The 24,380-nt window shown below is 41.5% G+C and overlaps 1 protein-coding gene across 2 annotated transcripts in view; it reads right to left on the bottom strand.

Moving 5' to 3' along the window:
- The window catches only part of GUCY2C (guanylate cyclase 2C (heat stable enterotoxin receptor)), a 121,992-nt gene that overhangs the window by 18,521 nt on the left and 79,091 nt on the right, over positions 1 to 24,380 (bottom strand). For both annotated transcript variants that reach the window (XM_021091130.1, NM_214105.1), the window contains 10 exon segments: positions 22,320 to 22,401; positions 18,852 to 18,957; positions 16,588 to 16,650; positions 15,671 to 15,742; positions 15,087 to 15,191; positions 9,139 to 9,225; positions 6,684 to 6,816; positions 3,860 to 3,997; positions 2,990 to 3,078; positions 434 to 525 (listed from right to left, as the gene is read on the bottom strand). In XM_021091130.1, the coding sequence (XP_020946789.1) occupies positions 434 to 525; positions 2,990 to 3,078; positions 3,860 to 3,997; positions 6,684 to 6,816; positions 9,139 to 9,225; positions 15,087 to 15,191; positions 15,671 to 15,742; positions 16,588 to 16,650; positions 18,852 to 18,957; positions 22,320 to 22,401 (967 nt within the window).

The following is a 24,380-nucleotide window of genomic DNA, read 5'->3' as shown; positions in this document are numbered from 1 at the left end:
TCACCGGCCTACGCCAGAGCCACAGCAACGCGGGATCCGAGCCGCGTCTGCAACCTACACCACAGCTCACGGCAACGCCGGATCCTTAACCCACTGAGCAAGGGCAGGGACCGAACCCACAACCTCATGGTTCCTAGTCAGATTCGTTAACCACTGCGCCACGACGGGAACTCCTTAACAGATATATTTGTGATCAGTCGGAATTTAGTTTCTAATCAGGCAAGTTTTGCCCTCGAATTCTTAACTTTTCAAGTGATTATTTCCCTGAGAAAAATCGTCTGTTAGTCTCTGGATCACTTTAATTCTTTTGAGGGGAATTGCAGTCTGAGATTTTTCATTAGAAAAGACATTCTCACACTTAGCTGCCACTGAGTATCAACTATTATTAGAAAAGTCTGAAATTAGTGAGGAAAAGTAAAAATTTCAGCAATACCCAAATATCTTGGCCAACGTATTCTCAATTTTCTTGAAGTCTGGTCTCTTTTCTGGATCTTCCTCCCAGCAGTTTTTGACAAGCAGATAGACCTAGAAAGGCAGACAAGGCAGATTAACTCAGGGGGCTGTATCCTATCTTATTCTGTTCAGGGATGGGAGAATAGTTTTAAAACATCTCAAAAAACAAACAAAAAAACACAAAGGAGTTCCAAAAGCACAGTGGAAACAATCTGACTAGGAACCACCGCGAGGTTTCAGGTTTGATCCCTGGCCTCTCCCAATGGGTTAAGGCATAGGTCAGCGGCTACAGCTTCGAAGGGACCCCTAGCCTGGGAACATCCATATGCCATGCGCGTGGCCCTAAAAAGCAAAAAAGAAAAAAAAAATCTCAACTCTGACAAAGAGGATGGGATGGCTCAGTTCCCTGTAGCCTCTCTCAGTCACAGCCACCTGCACTCCCTTGCCTCACCCTTCCCTTCAGCCCTAAACTAATAAAAATGGTGGTACTGGTTTTGATGAGGTCAGGTTGATGGGAGATACAAAATGCTTTCCAGACATTTGCAGGGTTTATTTTGGGAAGGGCAATAAATATCGGAGCTCAGTGAGTAAGAGGCCAGTAACTCTAAACGAGAGCGAGGCTCTATGAAATTAGTTTTCAACCATGCCTGATGGTGCAATTGTCGGAGCAGTGTTCACAAAAGTTACGATTTCAGGAGATTCTGAATTAATTGATTTGTGAAGGGGCCTTATTAGGGTCCTCAGATTTAGCTAATACAAATCCAGGACACTCAGGTAAACTTGAATTTCAGATAATGCATGATTCGTTTAGCATAAGTATGTTCCAGTTGTTCCAAGGGCAAAGGCCAATAATCTATACATTTTTAAGTTCCCCAGGTGATGCAATGCCCACTGCAGTGGAGAAGAGAAGCAAGGAAGGGGAGGTACAAGGAAGCCCTTGGAATCATCATCTCCTTTGGTGCCACCTGTTTGCGGCTTTTGTGGGATCAAAAAGCATAATAAAAACCATGTTTTAAATAAAGATCGTTCTTCACTATGACCCAAAACAGGACCACAAATGGTTTGAGAAGCAGTTCCTGTCTGTGCTCTTTGCCTTAATCAAGTCCCCTGGGAGTGACAGGACTAGTCTAGAACTGTGGTTGCCTAGATTCACCACTAGGTGATGCTCTTGCCTGGGAAAACGATCTGCAGGCTACCTGCCTTGGAAAGGAGGGGACAGAAGCTGCAACAGATGGAACAGCAGATGCTCGTCAGGCACTGCCAAGTCATCCAGCTTCAGGCCTGTATGCTTTGGGAACCACCTACCAGATACGGAATCTAATTCCTCACTGCTAATTCCAGAACCAAATCCAGCTACATGTGTGAATTGAGGAGAAGATGCTTTGGTGAAAGAGGTCTTAAGCAACATGTGGATATAAAGACTAGAAAGGAGGGTTTTAGAAGAGAAATGCTGATGTGTAGGGAGGAATCCCAGCATTCAGAAAAGCAAGAGGAAAGGAAGGGAGGAGGTGGTGGCAATTATAGGGGCAGATGGATCTCAGAACCTTGGGGCCACAGCCTGCCTTTAATGTTGACAAAAAGAGAGAGAAGTAAAAATGGCCCATTCCTGCCCAGCAGAGTCTGGCCCTAAACCTCATCTGGCAGGTCGCCTGTAAACTGAAGCAAAATATTTTTATCTTTACCTTTCAAAGAGCAAAAGTGTTAAAAACATGGGTTTTTTTAAAAGACCATAAATATTTTGTGAGCATTTACTTATCATCTCCTGAATTATAAAAGCTCAGAAAAAATTCCCTCCCAAAATTAGATTTTTTTTTCCCCATAGGTCTTAAAGGCCTTTGTGAGAGATTGTTTAAAAAAAATTAAGCAAACAAAGAGAGAAAAATCTCCATTTTCTTCAGAGGAAGGATAGAAAGAGTGAAAGTACATTTCTTTATTGTTTCTAGATGTTGCCATATTTGCTATTTAATCAGCAGGTAATATTTATAACCTTAGTAAGTGTATCACATGGACATTTTACACTTTTAGCTCCTAAACCTTGAGAATGTGACATGTGCGCTTAAGGAACTCTTTCCTGATTTGGGAGTATGGGCGGCTGACAGTAGCTCCCAAGGATGTGTCCCCACTCCTAGAGCCAGTGAAGCTGACCTTATTTAGAAAAAGGGTCTTTGCAGATATGATAAAGGATCTTGTGATGGGGAGGTAATGCTGGATTATCTTGGTGGGCCTGAACGTAGTTGCAAGCATTCTTACAGAAGAGAGAAGCAGAGGGAAAGTTGAAGAGGAGAAAGTGGCCTGGAGGTAGAGATTAGAGGAGGATCCGGAAGCCAAGGAACGTCTAAGCCACCGGAAGCTCCTGGAAGAAGCAGGGAATACATTCTCCCCCCGAGCCACTAGAGGGAGCATGACCTGCCGACAACTCACTGCAGACTTCCGGCCTCCAGAACTGTAAACCAGTATGTTTCTGTTTTAATTCAGTGTGTGTGTGGTACTTTGCTGCAGCAGCCCAAAGACATTCACGCTGGGAGATAGAACTCACTTCCAGTTCTTTTTCCTCTGCTGTTTCCAGGAACAGATCTGGGCGGAAGGGTTTCACCCCGTTGGAATTCTCCACTCTGAAAATCTTCTCTGATGGGATAAGAATAATGCAAATGACAACAAAGAAAGCAGTGTGAAGAAATTTTAGCAGCGGCTGCCAGCCTCTGAATTGGTTCACCGACCCTGGATAGGTCCCCAGTGGGGCTGTGGCAGAGCCTAGGCCAGTTCTCAACAGAGAGAAGTGAACAAATGAAGGAGTCTCCAGGTGAAGGGGTCTTGTGTCCCTTTACACCAGGAGGTCACCTTAAGTTAAGTCTACTAACCCTCTAAAACTTAACTCAGATACACCTGCCATAGGGAGGCTTTCTCTGAGCAAGACGCCAGCTTGCCCCCACTATATCCCTTTACCACCTCCATCCCCCAGAGGGTTAAGAGCTGGCACATAATTAAGTGCTCAGTAAATCGAGGACTGGATGAATGGAATAAAACACTCCCCCCCTGAGGGGACATGTGGCAAAACTACTGATCTGCTTTCAGTAAGAACTGAAATGCCTATGTTGTCCCACTAGAGTGATCTAGTCCAGGTGTGAAACGGGCACAAAGTCTTCTACTGGAATCAAAAGGAAATCAGGAAATGGTAAGGCAAGATTCTTTCAGACACAATAATATGACAGCAGTGGCAGCTGGCAGAGGAATACTGTCCTATGCTTTTCAGAGCCCTCTAACCTTCAGATGCGATGGATCCCTCCAGCTACCCTATGGAGGGCGGGTGTGTCCTTGCTTTTGCTGGGGAGTGGACTGATAGGTGGTCACAGGACCTCAGGGTCTAGGTCAGCCTAGCACGCTGGCTCCCCCCGAGGGTCTCACTCACCCTTCTGGTCCCGACAGCTGAGGGTGTAGAAGGTTTCTCTTCGCAGGATGATCTCCTGGGCGATGATCCCGTAGCTGTACACATCTCCTTTCTGGGAGACGCTGGCTCGGCGTAGGTGCTCCGGGGCCGTCCACAGGTCTGCACATTCAGCAGTGACACGGAGAGGGTGAGGGGTCGAGCCGCTCAGGGGTCTCCAACTTGCTTTTGCTTTTAGGTCCCTCCACCGCGCTAACGCCGGTGACGGGGGCAGCACACATGCTTGCCTTCTAAGCTGACTGTGTAATGCCGGGATTCAGGTGCGGGCATGCAGCAATGCCTTGCCTAAGCTGCTTGACTCAGAGCTCTGAAAACCCTCAAGGTCAACTAGACTAGCACCTGGGGACAGGAAGTGCTCAGTAAACGTCTGTGGGGTGAATGCAGTAGAATCTAAGAGGCTGAGCATTTAACAGCTTACAGAACATGTGGCATAAACAGAAAAGCCTTCATAAATATTTTAAAATCATGTATTTATTTTATGTAATATAAAAGACTATATATACATATATATAGTACATAATTTTTACAATATAAAATTAACTATAAATTATATATAAATTATATGGTTTATATAATTATAAATATAGATATAGTTTATATAATTATATAATTTATATAAAATGTATAGTTCATAAGCATTATATAAATATAAATATATTTATTTATATAATTATATATAAATATATATAAGTATAAATATATACTATATGTAATAATATAAGTATATATATTATATACATATGATATATATATTTATTAAAAACAAATAAAAAGAGCACTTTTTTTGTCTTTTTAGGGGTGCACCTGTGGCACATGGAGGTTCCCAGGCTAGGGGTCCAATCAGAGCTGTAGCCGCCAGCCTACACCACAGCCACAGCCATGATGGATCTGAGCCACATCTGTGACTTACACCACAGCTCAGGGCAACACCGGATCCTTAACCTACTGAGGGAGGCCAGGAATCAAACCCGCGTCCTCATGGAAGCTAGTCAGGTTCACTAACTACTAGCTACGAGGGGAACTCCAAGAGAGCACATTTAAACAAAGAGACCATCACTGATATTTTTCAGGTGTGACACGCTGGCAGCCACAAAGTCAGCTATCACCTGGAGATGTGTTTTATTTATCGCAGTGTTCTTTAAACAAATTAATGCACACAATTTGCCCACGTTTTACTGTTGTGCCTGCTCTGTCCATCTAGTTCACTTCACATGAGTGAAGCACTCCTGGGTCCTGTGTTTGGCTCCTCGAAACACTTGGGGTTTGGACCCCATCACAGATCTTGTTTATAATAATGGGTATACAATTAATTTTCCATCCCTTGGAAATTTTCCAGGATCCCTTAGCTCCTGGTAGACTTTTTGAGATTTCTACCTTCAGCAGTTTCAATGAAACAAAGCTATACATGCGTGTGTTTAGGCACATGACATGCTTATAATGAAGAACATTTTCGTCATTTGGTTTTCCATCCAACTGTTCACTGCCTTTTGGAATTTGTCTCATGAGTTTATATGGCTTGTTCTTGGACTTGTAGGAAAGAGAAATAAATCTACTTATGCTCAAGTTCCAAGATAGGTAAATGGATGCAATCCACCAACCCCACAGATAGGTAAATGGATGAAGTTCAGGAGGGTAGGATTTGACCCGCAGTTTGTCTGATTCTGTGTCATGGTGAGTCGTTTAATGAAGGAGATCGGCTCACTCCATGATGAACCCTGCTTGGCACACAGCAGGTCCTCAACTACCGCTTAACTGGATTGAGTCCAATGTCCTGGCATGCTTGACGTGACTGAAGAAGTGGGGGCATAACTGCAATTTTTCATCTTTTAAGGGAAAACTAAAGATTGCAAAGTAGAGTTAGAGGAAGGATTTAGTTCTTGGATCTAGGCAGTATTTTGAGGCACCGATGAACGCTAGTCTTCTGAGACTATTTAACCCTGAGTTAAAGTGAAGAACACCTAAACGTTCAATATGAAAAGCTCTTTATACTTTACACATCACTTTTCTTTGTGTCACTTTTTTTTTAATGTCCTCACCCATGGCATATGGAAATTTCCAGGCCAGAGACTGAAACTGAGCTGCAGCTTTGACCTACACCCCAAGTGCGGCAATGCCGGATGCTTAACCCACTGCACTGGGCCAGGGATGGAACCCACAGCTCCTGCAGCAACCTGAGCTACTGCATCACACTGGGATTCTTAACCCACTGCATCACACTGGGAACTCCTGTGGTACTTTTTGGACCTTCAACATGATCCTGGAAGGGATGAATAAGAATATATTGTACTGAGAAGATTTTTCCCCCATCATTATCATTTTTTATCATTATTACAGATAAGTAAATGAAGTCTAGAATTTGGAGATGGGTCTTCAGCCTTGTACTCTATATTCTTGGGCAAATCTCTTAGCCTCTCTGAGCGTCAATTCTGTCTCCTACAAAGGAAGGGGGTTAGATAAGGTAACTTCTAAGGTCTCTTTCTGCTCTAACCGTCTATATTTTTCCACACGGTTCTGCTTCCACAAGCCAATAACCTTTTCGCGGTTTCTCCCTGATATCAAGGACACATATATGAAGAAAATCCACAGGGGCGATCTGTTCAACTCAGTACGCCTGTGCTGAACCCTGAGAAGTGGGGAGGAAGTGCTGGAGAAAGAGCCAGCCGCTGCCTCTTATGGCTCCATATGTTGCTTTTCTGATTGGTATCACCATTTTCTGAGCACCTTACATGGGCTTATGAGAAAAAAATTTTTAAATGGAAAACTAGTAAAAATTCCATTTACAACAGACCTTTTTTTGGAGCTAAAATGGAATTACAGCCAAAGTCAGTGATCTTCACCACCATCCTACTGTCCACCACGCAGTTGGTGGATTTCAGGCGACCATGGACTTCTGTCTTACTGGAGTGCAGATAGGACATTCCCTGTAGTTTTTCAGAGAGAGGACAGGAAAACAGTGAGATATGACACTATTCAGCTGCTTCATTATTTTAAGGAAAGAAATGACATTTCAAAATCATTTTGGCAGGCAGATAGAATCACACCAGCAGATTTTAAGTTTCAATCCATTACTTTTTACTGAAAAAATGCTCAACATCACCAATTATTAGAGAAATGCAAATCAAAACTACAATGAGGTACCACTTCACACTAGTCAGAATGATTATCATTAACAAGCCAACAAATAACAAATGCTGGGGGAGGTGTAGAGAAAAGGGTACCCTCCTACACTGTTGCTGGGAGTGTAAGTTGATACAACCACTATGGAAAACAGTACGGAAGTACATTAGAAAACTAAATATAGATCTACCACATGACCCAGCAATCCCAAATCCACTCTTGGGCATACTTCCAGACAAAACTTTCCTTGAAAAAGATACATTCACCCAATATGTTCATTGCAGCACTATTCACAGTAGCCATGACATGGAAACAACCTAAATGTCCATTGACAGATGAATGGATTAAGAAGATGTGGTATACATACACAATGGAATATTACTCAGCCATAAAGAACAAAATAATGCCATTTGCAGCAACATGGATGGAACTAGAGACTCTCACACTAAGTGAAGTATGTCAGAAAGAGAAAGACAAATACCTTATGATATCACTTACATCTAGAATCCAATATATAGCACAAATAAAACTTTACACAGAAAAGAAACTCAAAGACTTGGAGAACAGACTTGTGGTTGCCAAGAGGGAGGGGGAGGGAATGGATGGACAGGGAATCTGGGGTGAATAGATGCAAACTATTGCATTTGGAGTGGGTAAGCAATGAGATCCTGCTATATAGCATAAGAAGCTATATCTAGTCACTTGTGATAGGACATGATGGAGGATAATGTAAGAAAAAGAATATGTATATATATGACTGGGTCACTTTGCTGTACAGTATAACTTGACAGAATACTGTAAAACCAACTATAATGGAAAAAATAAAAACCATTAAAAGTAAATAAATAAATAAAATAAAAATATTGCTAAAGCCCTAATATGTGCCTAACCATTACATCTAGTTTTGAAGTCCATTCAGATGAAACAGTAAAAGGGAACTGTCTAAAGACTCTGGTTAAATAGCTGTATATAATAGGAAGCAAAAGTTGATCTTATTTTTTTTAAAGTGTTTCTACTTAGCATTTATTCTGTCTGTGATCTTGGGTATGTCTCTCATCCTCTGCTACACCAAGTATAAAATACGGAAAATAAGGCTTCGCTTTCCTGAAGGGAGGGGTGGGCTAGATTATTTCCTAAAATCTAATGCAGTTCATTCTGTCTTGAAACAGAATGTTCCATTGTTTTGAGAGGAAGCCCTCTTGGGGAGCTTATGTGCTTCCCTCTGGTGGCCAGAAGTGGTATTGTCAAAACTGATGTTTGGCCTGGATCACAGGAGTGAAATGTGGCAAATAGGGTATTGTGTCAGTTTTTTTCCAACTGACTCTGATCCTGTGTGACTTTCATGAGATTTAAGGCTGTATCAAATAGCTCATTCTCGGAACTGATTTTTCTTTACTCTTGAATGAGACCCAAGTTACTTCTCTTTCATAGCACGTCTGGGAAATAAATGACCAAACATTATTGCCTCATGCAAGATGAATTCCTGTCCTTAATATTTTCTCTTATAAAGTTGAGGATTTGGTCATCTTCCCTGAAACTTTATGTGTTTTTTTTTACTTCCGGCAAATCTATGAAAACGTGTGCCCCAAGCCCAGTATGGAAGGACTTTAATAATAAAAAATAATAGTCAATATATATTGAACATTTGCTTGGCAGCCCTTATACGGAGCATTAGCATTGTTTCTTAAAATCCTCACAACAACCTGTAACACAGGTACTATTTTTATGATCATCTTACAGATGAAGAAACCAATGTGATAGCTTGCTGGATCTGGTTTCCTGTATTTAACTTTTGTTTTTTTGGGTTTTTTTTTTTTTTTTTTTTTTTTTGTCTTTTTGACATTTCTTGGGCCGCTCCCGCGGCATATGGAAGTTCCCAGGCTAGGGGTCAAATCGGAGCTGTAGCAACCAGCCTACGCCAGAGCCACAGCAACGCGGGATCCGAGCCGCGTCTGCAACCTACACCACAGCTCACGGCAACGCCGGATCGTCAACCCACTGAGCAAGGGCAGGGACCGAACCCGCAACCTCATGGTTCCTAGTCAGATTCGTTAACCACTGCGCCACGACGGGAACGCCCTGTATTTAACTTTTGTAAATGTCTTTTGCGTTTGTAGGTCTCTTACCTTAGCGATGTCATACAAGACAGAGATCTTAAACTCCCAATCCATGAATGTACCATCAGGATAGGAAATTGTGTCATTTAAAACTTCCTGAGCAGGAGAATAAGAAAAGGAAGATAAGTTAGTCCTTTTTTTAAGGTAGGAGGGCTACTGTGGAGAGACTATTAACGGCAAACTGATCTAATCATGAGGTCTTGGGCTGGGGAACAAGTTGGAACTCCATTGTCCTAGCTTTCCTGAACATATGTTTCTTCTCTATCCCATGTGAGAAATATTAGGTGGTTCTTCTCACAAAGAGATGAGCAGGAGATACCCATAGGTCCCAAATCCCAGTTCCTCCACCAGACAGGGGTAAAGGAATGAGCAGTCACCTGCCAGGAGAGGGCGCTGGTGAGCCTAGTTCACAAGCGACTAGACTGCAGGCTCTCTCTTCAAAATTACACTAGTGTTTTTCAACAAGCAACTGCTATTAGGAAATTCCTTCATTAGGCTTATTGTTTTTACACTCATGATCAATTGCACCTTTTGGCCTAATAGCTCTAAGTGTTCCTTCAGTTTACTAAGTTCTCAGTCATTAAGGCAGAGTTCTTGGGAGTTCTCTTGTGGCTCAGTGGGTTAAGGATCTGCTGTTATCAAGACTGCAGCTTGGGTCACTGCTATAACGTGACTTTACTCCTGGCCAGGGAACTTTTGCATGCTGCAGGTATGGCCGAAAAAGAGAGAGTTCTTGGATTTTTGCATGACCTAGAATTTTTTTAAATTTTTATTAAAGTAGATTTGATTCACAATATTGTGTTAGCTTCAGGTTGACCTCGAATTTTTTTTGGTTTTTTTAAATTTTTATTTCATAATGATTTTTATAGCTGGTTTACAGTGTTCTGTCAATTTTCTACTGTACAGCAAGGTGACCCAATCACACATACATGTATACATTTTTTCTCACATTATCATGCTCCATCATAAGTGACTAGATATAGCTTCCAGTGCTATACAGCAGGATCTCATTGCTTATCCATTCCAAAGGCAATAGTTTGCATCTATTAACCCCAAATTCCCAGTCCATCTCACTCCCTCCTCCTCTCCCTTGGCAACCACAAGTCTCTTCTCCATGTCCATGATTTTCTTTTCTGTGAAAAGGTTCATTTGTGTCATATATTAGATTCCAGCTATAAGTGATGTCATAGGGTACTGGTCTTTCTCTTTCTGAATTACTTCACTTAGTATGAGAGTCTCTAGTTCCATCCATGTTGCTGCAAATGGCACTGTCATTCTTTTTTATGGCTGAGTAGTATTCCATTGTGTATATATACAACATCTTCTTAATCCAAGTATATATACTATATCTTCTTAATCCACTCATCTGTTGATGGACATTTAGGTTGTTTGCATGTCATGGCTACTGTGAATAGTGCTGCAATGAACATGCAGGTGCATGTGTCTTTTCCAAGGAAAGTTTTGTCCAGATATATGCCCAAGAGTGGGATTGCTGGGTCATATGGTAGTTCTATGTATAGTTTTCTAAGGTACTGCCATACTGTCTTCCACAGTGGTTGTACCAGCTTACATTCCCACCAACAGTGTAGGAGGGTTCCCTTTTCTCTACACCCCCTCCAGCATTTGTTATTTGTGGACTTATTAATGATGGCCATTCTGACTGGTATGAGGTGGTACCTCATTGTAGTTTTGATTTGCATTTCTCTAATAATCAGTGATATTGAGCATTTTTTCATGTGCTTGTTGGCCATCTGTATATCTTCTTTGGAGAAATGTCTATTCAGGTCTTTTGCCCATTTTTCAATTGGGTTCTTGGCTTTTTTGCTGTTGAGTTGTATAAGCTGTTTGTATATTTTAGAGATCAAGTCCTTGTCAGTTGGCCCAGAATTTTGAACTCAGTATTAACATGGTGATGGTTCTGTCAAGATTTAGGGTTTTAAACTAAGCTAATAACTGTTCTTCACAGTAAAACTCTAAACAGAATCCTAACTGATAACATAATAATAGTTTTTTGTTTTGGGAAAGATCCTAATTTGACATTTAGTTTTAACTCAGGTACTGAACCAATAATTTCCAAGAAGCGTTCCAAAGTCATAATTAATTTCAGATAAGGCTGGTGGGGTGGTGGGTAACAGAAAGTTAAGGGAGGGAAGTTATGAGCAGACAGAGTCTGAAGTAACTCTTTCCCTTAGCACCTATTTTATGCTTTTGTTTATTTATTACCTCTTCTCCCTATGAAAAGGTAAGCTCTGTGATTATCTTCATTTACTGGTATATCTGCAACATCTATCAAAACAGATGTTCAATAATATTTATTGCAGGAATGAATCAATTGTTTTTTGTTTTTTGTTTTTTGTCTTTTCTAGGGCCATACCCATGGCATGTGGAGGTTCCCAGGCTAGGAGTCTAATCGGAGCTATAGCCACTGGTCTATGCCAGAGCCACAGCATTGTGGGATCTGAGCCGCATCTGTGATCTACACCACAGCTCACAGCAACGTTGGATCCTTAACCCACTGAGCGAGGCCAGGGATCGAACCTGCAACCTCATGGTTCCTAGTCGGGTTTGTTAACCACTGAGCCACGAGGGGAACTCCAGGAACGAATCAATTGTTGGTAAACAAGGTTAGCTGAGGTTGCTGTATGTTTATAAGATGGAAAGCATATTGTCTTTACTCTGTTCCGGGAGAGACTTTCTCATTTGTCTCCCCACAAAAATAGGTTCTGATGGGATTTACTCTGAGTTGGAGCCTAAACAGATTACATCAGAGATGGAGTGGTATTTGCAATGGCACAGCCTTTGCTTTGAGGTTCATGATACAAAGGAGTGGATAAGCTTCCTATAGTAGCTTCTGTTGTTGTCTGTTCCCAACGTGAGTAAGCAATGCCAGATGGGGCCCAAGACCACTCAGATAATTGAAATTTCCTACCATAGCGTACAGAGCCCAAAACACCACGCCCATGGTATCTAAATGTTAGCTGGGCATTTAGGGATTAGAAGACCACATGAAAGCCTTTGACCAGGCTCTGTTAATTGGTATTCTAAAATTTCTATTGCACTGAAATCAAATGAATCAGATATGGTCTAGTCCTCGTATGGAAAACATTTCTTATTTTGAAAGATCTGAAAGTGTTATTATTAGGAATGTATAATTTAAGTGATCATTTCTAGCATCAACTAAAATGATCATATGGTATTTCCCTAAAGACCTTTTGATATGATGCATTAGAGTAATATTTTTCCATTCACAGAATTAATCACATCTGCTTATATTATGCTTTTAGTATCCAACTAGCTTAGATTACCAGTGTTTTATTTGTAATTTTTCTATTTATATTCATAATTATAATTAGTCTTTATTTTTTTTTAATTTTTTTGTTGTTTTGCCTTTTCTAGGGCCACTCCCGCGGTATATGGAGATTCCCAGGCTAGGGGTCTAATCGGAGCTGCAGCCGCTGGCCTACACCACAACTCACAGCAACACCGGATCCTTAACCCACTGAGCAAGGCCAGGGATCCAACCCGCAATCTCATGGTTCCTAGTCAGATTCGTTAACCACTGAGCCATGATGGGAACTCCTGTAATTAGTCTTTAATCACATTTTAGTATCAACTTTATGCTAGCCTTGTTGAATGTTAAATGAATTTTGAAAATGTTCATATCTTTGTTTAACTTTAGTGTTTATATAGACAATGAGAATTATTCAGTGAGGTTCAGAAAAATTAAAGCTGAATCTGGTATTCTTTGTAATAAAAGTGATATTTTCCTCTATTATTATTAGCCTAAGTTTTACTTTTTTTTTTTTTTTTTTTTGTGTGCGTGTGTGTGTTTTTGCTATTTCTTGGGCCACCCCTGCGGCATATGGAGTTCCCAGGCTAGGGGTCGAATTGGAGCCATAGCCACCAGCCTACGCCAGAGCCACAGCAACGCAGGATCCGAGCCGCGTCTGCAACCTACACCACAGCTCACGGCAACACTGGATCATTAACCCACTGAGCAAGGGCAGGGACCGAACCCACAACCTCATGGTTCCTAGTCGGATTCGTTAACCACTGTGCCACGACGGGAACTCCAGTTTTTACTTTTTGAGTCAAGTTTTCATGATTATATTGTTCCTGAAATTTTTCCTTTTTTTAGATTTTATAATTTAATAGTCATGATGTATTATTCTTTCATAATTGAAAGAATCTTTTTCATAGTTTTATTAATTTTCACTTTTGTGTATTTTTATGTTTGCTTTAAAGATTCAATTAGAAGTACGAGAGCCTTGTATTTTTTTTTAAACAAAAAACTCAGAATGCATTTGAAAAATTTACCAGTTTTATAATAATTGAAATGTGGGGGTTTCCTTTCCTTAGGCCCTAGTTATTCTTCTAAATTTTGCATTGAATATTTAGATTATTTTTTAAAGAGAGAATAGCATTTAGGGCTGTGATTTTCTTTCTTGAAAGACAGATTTGATTTTATGCCACACATACATTCTGAAAACTACACTCTTGGTTTTAAAAAAATTTCAAAGTTCCTAGCTTAACATATTTTATTATTTTATAACTTTATTGAATTATAAATGTTTGGACCTCTTTGAAGCTGCTGCTTCTCCAGTCTTAGTATCTATTCTGGCTTTGTGAGGGGGGAGATCATTTCAGGTGGTTTTTGTTTGTTTGTTTGTTTGTTTGTTTGTTTTGCTTTTTAGGGCCACACCTGAGGCACATGGAAGTTCTCAGGCTAGGGGCTGAATTGGAGCTACAACTGCTGGCCTACACCACAGCTCACAGCAATGCTGGGTAACCTAACCCACTGAGCAGGACCTGGGATTGAACCTGAGTCCTCATGGATACTAGTTGGGTTCATTTCCGCTGAGCGACAATGGGAACTCCAAGCATTAAGATTTTTAAGGAGACTAGGTCTAAAAGTAGCCCATAGGCAGCAGCATGACCACACATCCTGGTTTGCTTGAGGCCAGGTGCAGTTTATGTCTGCTGTTACAACATAATTATTTTAGGAAAGGATCCTGGGAATGAAATTATATTGTCACCCTGAAACACCCAAAGGTATTTAAAAGGCTGGAAGCCCTCATAACACACACCCAGAAAGCACTCAAGGTAAGGAGTGCCTCCTCTTTTCCTGACACCTGACTTTGTTTCTTGTATGAATGCTTCTGTGCATGCCTGCCCTTCTGAACTATCCAGCGATTGTATATTCCTAGCTTGATGCTTAGTTCTTCCCAACACCTTGACTCAGTCCTGTCTTACTTTTTCTGTTTTGGAGTTGTTCGACCAGAATACCTGCCCCATCTGGCAAATCCTCAATCCTTCCCAAGGGAGAGAAGGGTAGGACTTATGAACAAGTCTCCTCATGGTTATTTGGTGCTATCATAATGACCATCTGGTTTTCTTTTAATACAAAAACAATTATGCAGGTAAAAGAAAATGAATTTAGAGGCAATCACTCTTCCATATCTGTTCTCTGTCTTTTCAAGTCTACATTCCAGAATTTTTTTTTTTCTTTTTCGGGCCACACCTCTGGCATATGGAAGTTCATGGGCTAGGGGTCGAATCAGAGCCACAGCTGCCAGCCTACACCATAGCCACAGCAACACCAGATCTGAGCCACATCTGCAACCAACACTGCAGCTTACAGCAACACCGGATCTTTAACCCACTGAGCAAGGCCAGGGATCGAAACTCACAGAGACCAAGTTGGGTTCTTAAACTGCTGAGCCACAATGGGAACTCCATCCTGAATCATTTTTAGGTATTTGTTTTTAAATACAGATGTAATAGGGATGAGTGGCAAAATCTGAGTGATCTAGTTTGGCAAGCATATGGCCCCAACCACTTTCCCTGATAACTCTTTGATATTACTTCACAGAGTGAGCACTGAAAATTTCTACTAGGATTTTTTTTTTTTTCCATGTGGTTGGCCAGTCAGGGACTTGGAAGCGATGGCTCCTTACCCGGAGGGATCCTCTCTCGCAGTACTCAATCACCCCAAAGATCATGGAATCAAGCTTCACTGTGCCGTAGAACTTGGTTAGGTTGTAATAGTCGATCTGAAGCAACTAAGATATAAGATATAAAATATATTTACAAAGCTAAATAGCCAGAAAGGAGCACCAGAGTAGTGCTGTGCTAATATAATATTTTATATGCTAATAAAACTTGTCCTGTTTCAGATCTTTGCTCTTGACACATGGGAGCACCAGTGCATTTCCTACTGCACTTGGCACTACATCTTACCTCAAAGCCTTTCTTTTGGCAGCAAAGGAATTTAAACACAATCCTTTGTGTACTCTCAAATCCTACTAGGACCATTTTCTAGGACATGCTGGTAGACTGCCAATATGTTTTACACCATCAAGCATCACTCTTCAACTTCTTTTGGTCAAACTTTCAACAAGTACGGTCATCCACGTCCTGGTCTGAGGGCTTCTCTGTCTGCATCCCCAATAACATCTTGCTCCACCAGGGACCTCGATGCTTGGGGAAAACAGAATGAAGCTATTTCTCACTTAGAGGGTTTTAAGCAAAGGACACATACCTTGTTCAATTCTATCTTCTGTTTCTCAGTGAAATTGCCATCGTTGTGCTTGAGATCCTTTAGAATCACTCGCTGCCAAGATCAGTGGGATTGAAGAGATAATGTAGCGTGACCACTTACTTGCATGTAATCTGCCCGTGCATCTGTCTCCCCACTCCACCGTAAGCTCTTGAGAGGGGTCACACTATTTTATGGATGTTTATATCCCTGGTGCCTAGTGCCTGGGATATGGTAGGCTCAGATGTGACTGTTTCTTTAAAAATGGCAAGATAAAAAGGATGGAAGGAAGGAAAGAAGGGAGAGAGGAAGGAAGCAAGGAAAGGAGGGACAGAGGGAGGAAGGAAGGAAAGAAAGAAAGGAAGGAAGGAAGGGAGGGAGGAAAGAAGAAGGAAGGGAGAGAGAGAGAAAGAAAGAAAGAGAAGGAAGGAAGAAAGAAAAGGAAGGAAGGAAGGAAGGAAGGGAGGAAGGAAGGAAAGAAAGAAAGAAAGAAAGAAAGAAAGAAAGAAAGAAAGAAAGAAAGAAAGAAAGAAAGAAAGAAAGAAAGAAAGAAAGAAAAAGAAAAGAGGGAAGGAGGGAAGGAGAGAAGAGAGGACACAAAACCCCCATATGGGATTATCAAATTCCCACTGCAATGAACCAAAATATAATACAGGCTTGCCTAGATTGCTCTGAATCTCATTTATTTTTCCTTTTCCTTCCTACACTTTCCACCTCTTAAAAAGTCTATTTTTCCTTTAATTTACCCAGGGCGGTAAGCGTTGTAACCCTTGAAGCAGAGCCCTGCCCATTCCCAAGAAGGGCTCTAAGAATAGCCCTGGGATCAGCCAGGCTCCCAGCCACTGCACTGCCCATGTTGGGAACCAGAAGGCTCAGCACACACCCCGGGGTGAGAGTTCAGAGAAGAGGAGACTAGTCACCTTTTTGTCGTATTTGCACTGTCGTAGTCTCTGGATGGTATCTCGCCTCCTGTCATCATCGATCTGGCACAAGAAAAGGCTCATCATTCCCAAAGCTCCAGATCTCATCCCCGCCCTGCCAGCCAGAGGCTGAGAGGCTGTGCTGCGGGTGGGCTGTATCTGCTGTAGTTTGTGCACAGCAGGCTGTGTAGGCTCAGAACTCCTGTTATAATTGACCTGTGTTCTCCTTCCACTGCCACCTTCTCTCTCCAACAGTATCGTCTTTGCAAGTATCCTCCAGCCATATGCATGCGTAACTCAGGGGTTTCCTCCCTTCTTCCTGTGCCCATTTAGGCCAGGGTTTTCCTTTGCTTCTTTCTCTCCCAGTCCCCCTTCTCTTGGGAACCACTGCCTATAGCTATAGACATGCTCTCAGGGGAGTGTGCTGTGCATTTGAGTTGTGAACTCACACCTAAAGGCCCAGGTACCAACTGAAGTGAGGACACCATGCTGGGGGCTTAAGAGGGCAGTCCTATCAGCTCTGGGCTCAGCCTGGGGTTGCCAGATCATCTGACTTGATAATATGGATTTTCCTACGCCATTCCAAGATTTTTGTATTTGGGAGAGGATATGAGCCTTCAGAGTGCAATGTGCAAGACTTGGGGTGGAGTGCCAAGAGCTGGAGGACAGACTCCAGGCACACACCTGACCCAGGATGCAGCTTTACTTTTGCTGCTTTTAGGCAGGAAGGCATCTCAAGTCACACTATCCTGTTGACATGGCCCTGCTCTGAGGGACCACACTCATTCCTTCCTGTGGAGGTCCTGGCACTCCATCTCCTCTTTTGCTTTGCTACAAAAGCTCTGATGAGGAATTCCTTGGTGGTCCAGAGGTTAAGGAGTCACTGCTGTGACTAGGGTGCTGATGTGATGCGGGTTCGATCCCTGGCCTGAGAACTTCCACCTGCCATAGGCACAACCAACAAAATTAAAAAATAAAAACTCTGGGGGTTCCCACTGTGGCACAATGGGATAGATGACACCTTGGGAACACTGGGATACAGTTTCGATCCCCGGCCTGGCTCAGTGGGTTAAGGATCCGGTGTTGCTGCAGCTGCAGCTTAGGATCCCTGTCTCAGGAAATTCATGTGCCACAGGACAGCCAAAAAAAAAAAAAAGAAAAGAAAAAAAAAAGAAAGAAAGAAAGAAAGAAAAGAAAGGAAACATAAATAAATAAAAACTCTGGTAAGACTCTGTGTATGGTGAGTGTCAGGATTGTGGTCTTCACAGCTACACAGACTGGGTTCAAGCTGTGCCCTTGTTCCTAAAATTCTAGCCCTGTTGCCTCAAGGGGCTGGGGGAAAATGAAATGGGTGAACACGCCTGGCACTTAAGAAGAGCTCGGGAAGCCTTAGCTGTTACTATTTGCAGTAATCTGACTGGCTCCACTCCTTCTCCACCCTATGGTCCTTCAGTCTCCTCATCAGCAAAGTTATGATGATAACATTCACCTCATGAGGTCCGAGTGGGGAGGAGATAAGACAACATAGGTCCAGGAGTTCCCGCCGTGGCTCAGCAGGTGAAGAACCTGACACAGTGTCTGTGAAGATGAGGGTTTGATCTCTGGCCTCGCTGAGGTGGTTAAGGATCCGGCATTGCCATGAGCTGTGGTGTCAGTCACGGTCACGGCTGGGATCCTGCATTGCTGTGACTGTGGCATAGGCCTCAGTTGCAGCTCTGATTCCTCTAGCCTGGGAACTTCCATATGCCTCGGGTGCAGCCCTAAGAAGAAAAAGACAGCACAAGTCCAGCAGTGACTGCAGTGGATGGGAGGAGGGATCACTGGCTGCTGCTGAGATTAGGAGAATGTGGGCAAAGAGGAGCAGAGACCTCTTTCTTCTGCAGTGAGCAAGTCAGTCACCCGTCCACAGGATGAGCAGAGTAGTTCCCCAAGGTTTCGGGGAACTCCAATATCTGCCCATTCATACCCCACCCATCACAGATTCTCACTCTGTGCATTTCTCTTCTGGGTCAAATGCAAAGAATGAGTAATGCACCACTATCTCAGCCTCCACCAAAGTGTTCACCGGATCCAGTAGCTGACATTTAGGGCAGAGACAATCAAGGGAAAGACAGGACCCTGAGAATTAGAAAACATCTAAGTCTTGGATTCTGAACCAAATGCTCCCTGCCTGGCACGTTTCGTACAATGCTACCAAAGTCTTGGCAAACCTCTGGCAGGTTGCACCAGCTCTTGCATTCTTCGACAGGTAAGGCATGCCTCACCTTTAGGCTGACGTGGTTGGTCTCATTGGATTCCAGAGGAAAGATATTTTCAGGAGGAATGTGGGACCACTTTTTCTGACGAAGTGCATATTCTCTTTTATATTTTCTGCGAAAGGAACAGAACAAGCCAATAAGCTTTTATCAGTGTTCATGCCATCTGGTGTCTGAACATGAGGAGAAATCTAAAGCCCTGATGTCCTCAGGTATATCTGTGTGAGTAAGCCTGGCCCATGTTCTCCAAACTGGTGAGTGCTGGCCACCCACTTTCTCAGATCCTTCACTAAAGCAGCCCTTTATTATAGTAAACAATTTGAATTGATTATACAGAGAGAGAACAACAACAAAAAAAATTAACTAAAAATTTTTTTTAATTTTTATAAAATTTAAACTGTAAGCCAAAAGGCAAAAATGTTGATTTTTAAACCACCAGAGAATATATCAGATCCCTAAATAAGCCAGCTCCTCTGACGTGTCTGTGCCTTTTAAAAATGTACAAAGAAAACAGAACAGCACAGTGGAAATGTGACAACATGTAAGCCAATGTTCGAAATGTCAAGAATTTGTGATTGTTACCCCCAGTTAATTTAGATATAGCAGAATTCTTGGGTTGTCCTACAACCAACAATTTTACAGATATTGCCAAATTATCTCTTAAAGCAGTTACACAAATTTACCCTCCTGTTGTGAAAATTCCTGTTTCCTCCATATTCTTAGCAATATTTGGTATTATTTAACTTTTTTTACCCTTATGATGTATGTGAAAGTGTTTAATTATTGCTTTGCATTTCATTTTCTTGATTATTAGAGATTAAGTATCATTTCAAATATTTTCTAGTTATTTTGCTGACTATATAGAGTTGCCTATTCATAACTTTGCTTATCTTTTGCATTGTCTTTTCTTATTAACTTACATGAGTTCCTTATATATTCTGAAAAACGTCTTTTTTTCCTTTCATGTGCTGCAAATACCTTCTTCTATTTATTGTTTTATTTAGCTTTGTTGTATGAAAAGTTTTTATTTTATTATAGTCATGTTTATATATTTTTCTTCTTTGACTTTTCTTTTTTTGTCTTTTTTTTTTACCAGCAGCATATGGAGGTCTAAGGCTAGGGGTTGAATCAGAGCTGTAGCTGCCAGCCACAGCCACAGCCATGCAGGATCTGAGCCGTGTCTGCAACCTATACCACAATTCATGGCAACACTAGATCCTTAACCCACTGAATGAGACCAGAGGTCGAACCCGAACCTCATGGTTCCTAGTCAGATTCGTTTCTGCTTCGCCATGATGGGAACATCCCTTCTTTGACTTTTCTTTTTATCTTGACTGAGAGGTAGTTTTCTACTTGAGGTCATGAAGTCATTTTCTATTAATTTCTTCAAAATTTTGAAGTTTACTTTTTCACATTTAGGTCTCTAATCCATTTACAACCCACATGGAATGAACTTTTTCTTTGTGTATTGTTTCAGGTAGGGCTTTCATTTCATTTTTCATGATGAAACCTACTGTTCCAATACCATTTCTCAACAGACTCATAATGGCACCTCTATTATATACCAAGTTCTCATGCTTGCTCATAGCAGATTCCAGTATCTGAATTGTTTGTCCCTGAGTTTGCCTTTGCTTGTGCTTATTTGACAAACTGCTACTCACTTTCTCAAGGTCATTTATGATGACATTTTTTGTGTGTGTGTTTTGTGTTTTGTTTTGTTTTTTTTTTTTTTCCGTCTTTTCTAGGGCTGCTCCTGCAGCATATGGAGGTTCCCAGGCTAGGGGTCTAATCGGAGCTGTAGCCGCCGGCCTACGCCACAGCCACAGCAACATAGGATCCGAGCTGTGCCTGTGACCTACACCACAGCTCACGGCAACGTTGGATCCTTAACCCAATGAGCAAGGCCAGGGATCGAACCCGTAACCTCATGGTTCCTAATCGGATTCGTTAACCACTGAGCCATGATGGGAACTCCTATGATGACATTCTTAATGTCCTCTAAGCAGACATGATTATTCTCTTCCTATGCTTCCACTGGACTCTGACTATTCCTCCATTAGATTGAGAAAAAATAGTAATATTATTGACCAAAGACTGTGGTCCTAAGACCTGATGGGAAGTGGGGTGACTTGAAGCCTCCTGGGCTCTCATCTCTGCATTCTAGAAGACTCTTGGGAACCAACAGAGCCAACCTCCATTCATGCTGATTTAGAAGATGCTATAAATTATTCACTTCTTTTCTTGTATAGCTGTTGGAATGGAAAACTATAAGAATAACATCCATCTTCCAGATCTCCTCATGGAAACACTGCTGTTCTGGCCATGAGGAAGCCCAATCTCTGCTTCCCGATCTTAGAGAAAATGGAAAATGCCTATTTCCGCCTGTTACTGTGTGATTCACACCCATTTGGACTTGGTGTTTGAGGGACAGTACCCTGCTATTGGCAGGCTTCACTCTCCCCAAATTTTGGTTTCCACTTGCCTTCAACTAAATGGTCCCCGTACATTGAAGGTCATCTCTTATATTTCTGGATCACCCAGAGTCACAGGAGTCAAGCTCTGCCTTCAGACCAAAGAGAACATTTACCTCCTTTCCTGGAGAAACCTTTAACTGACATGCAACAGGCTGGACCTATGTTATGAGAAAGTATAGTGACACAGAAAAACCAAAGCTCATGATACAAAGAGAAAACTAATGTCTGGTTTTGTTAGGAAATGGGGGTGATCCTGATAATTTAGTAGGATAGAAAGTTTTGTGTTTTTAACATATATGGATTAGGAGGTAGTGTGGAATTCGCTCATTCATTTTTATGGTCAACAAATATTTCTGAGTATGCACTATGTCTCTGGCACTGCATTAGGCTCTGTATATGTCCAAGCTGAGTAGAACCATCATGGAACCGATGGTCAGAAGGCCTGGGCTCTACTTTTGGCCCAACACACAATCTGGGACTGATTCCAGACAAGCCATTGGCTTTCTGGGTCTCTCTTTCTCCAGGTTATAACAGGAGGTTTGGAATAGATGATTTCTAAAGCCTCTTCCAACCTGAACATTATGTAATATAGAGAGAGACTGAAATTTCCCACAACATGCTAATAAAACAGCAGAAACAGCTATCTCCACCTCAAGAATACCTATTAATAGGGTCATCAAGACACCATATTTCAACCTCACAGCAGTTCAGATGAGGATATTGAAACTAAGTGAGATGTCTAGGTTGCTAATAATATGGTTAAGACCAACCAACTGGTTATATTACAGAACTGGGATTTGCGTTCAGGTGTCTCTAACTGCAGGCTCTAAGGGATCTGCTCAGTACTATTCGGTCCTTGATAGAGTCTTTGGTGCAGAAATGCCTTCATGGCTAAAGACCTTCTTGAGAATGTATAGTATCATCAACAGACATCAGGCTTCTCTGTCTGGCCCCCCGCCCTCTCTGCATGATGAGCACATCAGGGTGGAGGGGTGGTGGGTACCTGAGCACCAGGAGGGCAATGAGCAGGAGCAGGACTATGGTCCCTGTGAGAGTGAAGACGGCGATCATCAGGATTTGAGGGCCTGGGTGGAAAAGACAGTAAAAGTCTCACCAGTAAGGATCTTTGAAAAGAGAAGAAACACACTTCACAATATTCTAGGTTGTATAATATGATTTGAAGAAGGGGAAAAAGAGACACCTTTAAAAATATTTATCTTTTGGGATTCCCTAGTGGCCTAGTGGTTAAAGATTCAGCATTGTCCCTGCTGTGGTTGCTGCTGTGCTGTGGGTTCGATCCCTGGCCTGGAAACTTCCTCATGCTAAAGGCATGGACAAAAATAAAATAAAATAAAATAATAAAATAAAATAAAATAAAATATTGACCTTTTATTAATCTCTTCCCTGGTAATATAGATTCTGCATCCTTGCTCTTTGAAGAAATCTGTCTGGAATGTGCCCCAGAGTGGCTTAACGTCTGCTTCATGGTTCATACATCTTGTTTCTTATAGGAACCATCAAATGTGACAAGAACATAAAATAGTTTCCAGCATACAAATAATTTCAGTGGGAAGCCTAGCTGATGTCTTTGAAATCAATATACCTAATGAGGATTCATACTAGAAGAAAGAGACAAATATTTTTCTTCTTCTTTTTTCTTAATTAAAGTATAGTTGATTTACAGTGTTGTACAAATTTCTGCTGTACAGCAAAATGTACATACATACATTCTTTTTCTCACATTGTCTTCCATCACATTCTATCCCAGGAGACTGGATATAGTTCCCTGTGCTATAACATAGGACCTCATTAACAGCTATTTTTCAATACAGAGAACAAATCAGAGGAAAAGTATGTCAATGTGGAGGAGTGAATGACAGAGTTGGCCACTGGTCCTTTCCAAGCTCCACCAGGTCACTGAGGGAAATCAATGAAGAATATAAGGAATTTTATTTATTTGTTGTTATTATTATTTTATTTACTTATTAGTATGTAGGTGAAGTTGTGTAGAGAGAAGAACTTGAGAGACTTGCAGAAGAGTAAGTGGAATTCAGAAAAATGCAGATCCAACCCAAGGAAGCATTGAAGCAGAATCTGAGTATGTAGAGGAATAAGCCCAGATAGAGAAGAACAGCACATATCATCAGCCTTGACAAATTAAAGAAAAATACAGGTGAGTTTGGGAGGTGGGAAGAAGGTAGAAGGAAGGATAGAATAGGAAGCATGAAGTTTTATAGATACTTGATAGAACACAAAGCTTATGCAGATTAATTAAAATCACAAAGGCACCTAATAAATGTCTTGACAAAAAGATATAACTATATTGAGAAGAGCTTAGCGTAATGTATGGCTGGTAAAAATGAACTAAGTCTTCATTTATCAATATAAGGAACTGGAGTTCCCAATGGCTTAGCACTTGAGGATCAGGCATCATTGTTGCTGAGGCTTGGGTCACTGTTGTAGTGTGGGTTTGATCCCTAGCCCAGGAACTTAGGCATGCCACAGGCACAGCCAAAAAAATATAAGAAATAAACAGAAAATATCTAAAATTGAGAAATCAAGAAAGACATGCATATTATTTAGAAATATGCAAATACTAAAAGCAGAAGGGAAGAAACACCATGGATACAGAAGTGGGACAGGGCACACTCACTTTCTAGTATGAATATTTCTGCTTTTGGATTTTAAAATCATGTGCATGAATTTTTCTTCAAATAAAAATATAACTAATGAAGGTGCCCCTGGAATGCCAAGACCTCCTCATTAAAGTAGCACCTCAACAACTCACACTGTATTCTCTCTCCCAGCCCCGTGATATAGACCCTTGGGGGTGTGGCCCATGTCCTGCTTGTTCATCTGACACCTTTAGCACAGAGCATGAGACCTGGTACCTTGTAACCTATCAATAAAAAAAAAAATGCTTGAATAAATCGAAAATTGAATAAACACTTGGCCCTGCTCATCTCACTGTCTGAGAAGAGGCAGGGAAAAAGTGCCCAAATGTTAGTTTATGTAAATAAATTCATATTAAAAAATCTCGTGTGCTATTAGACTTAGCTCACAT

This window comes from Sus scrofa, chromosome 5, assembly GCF_000003025.6.
Source record: "Sus scrofa isolate TJ Tabasco breed Duroc chromosome 5, Sscrofa11.1, whole genome shotgun sequence".
NCBI lineage: Eukaryota > Metazoa > Chordata > Mammalia > Artiodactyla > Suidae > Sus > Sus scrofa.
Note: the sequence above shows the minus strand (reverse complement) of the source record. Positions and strands in the feature narration are given on the sequence as shown.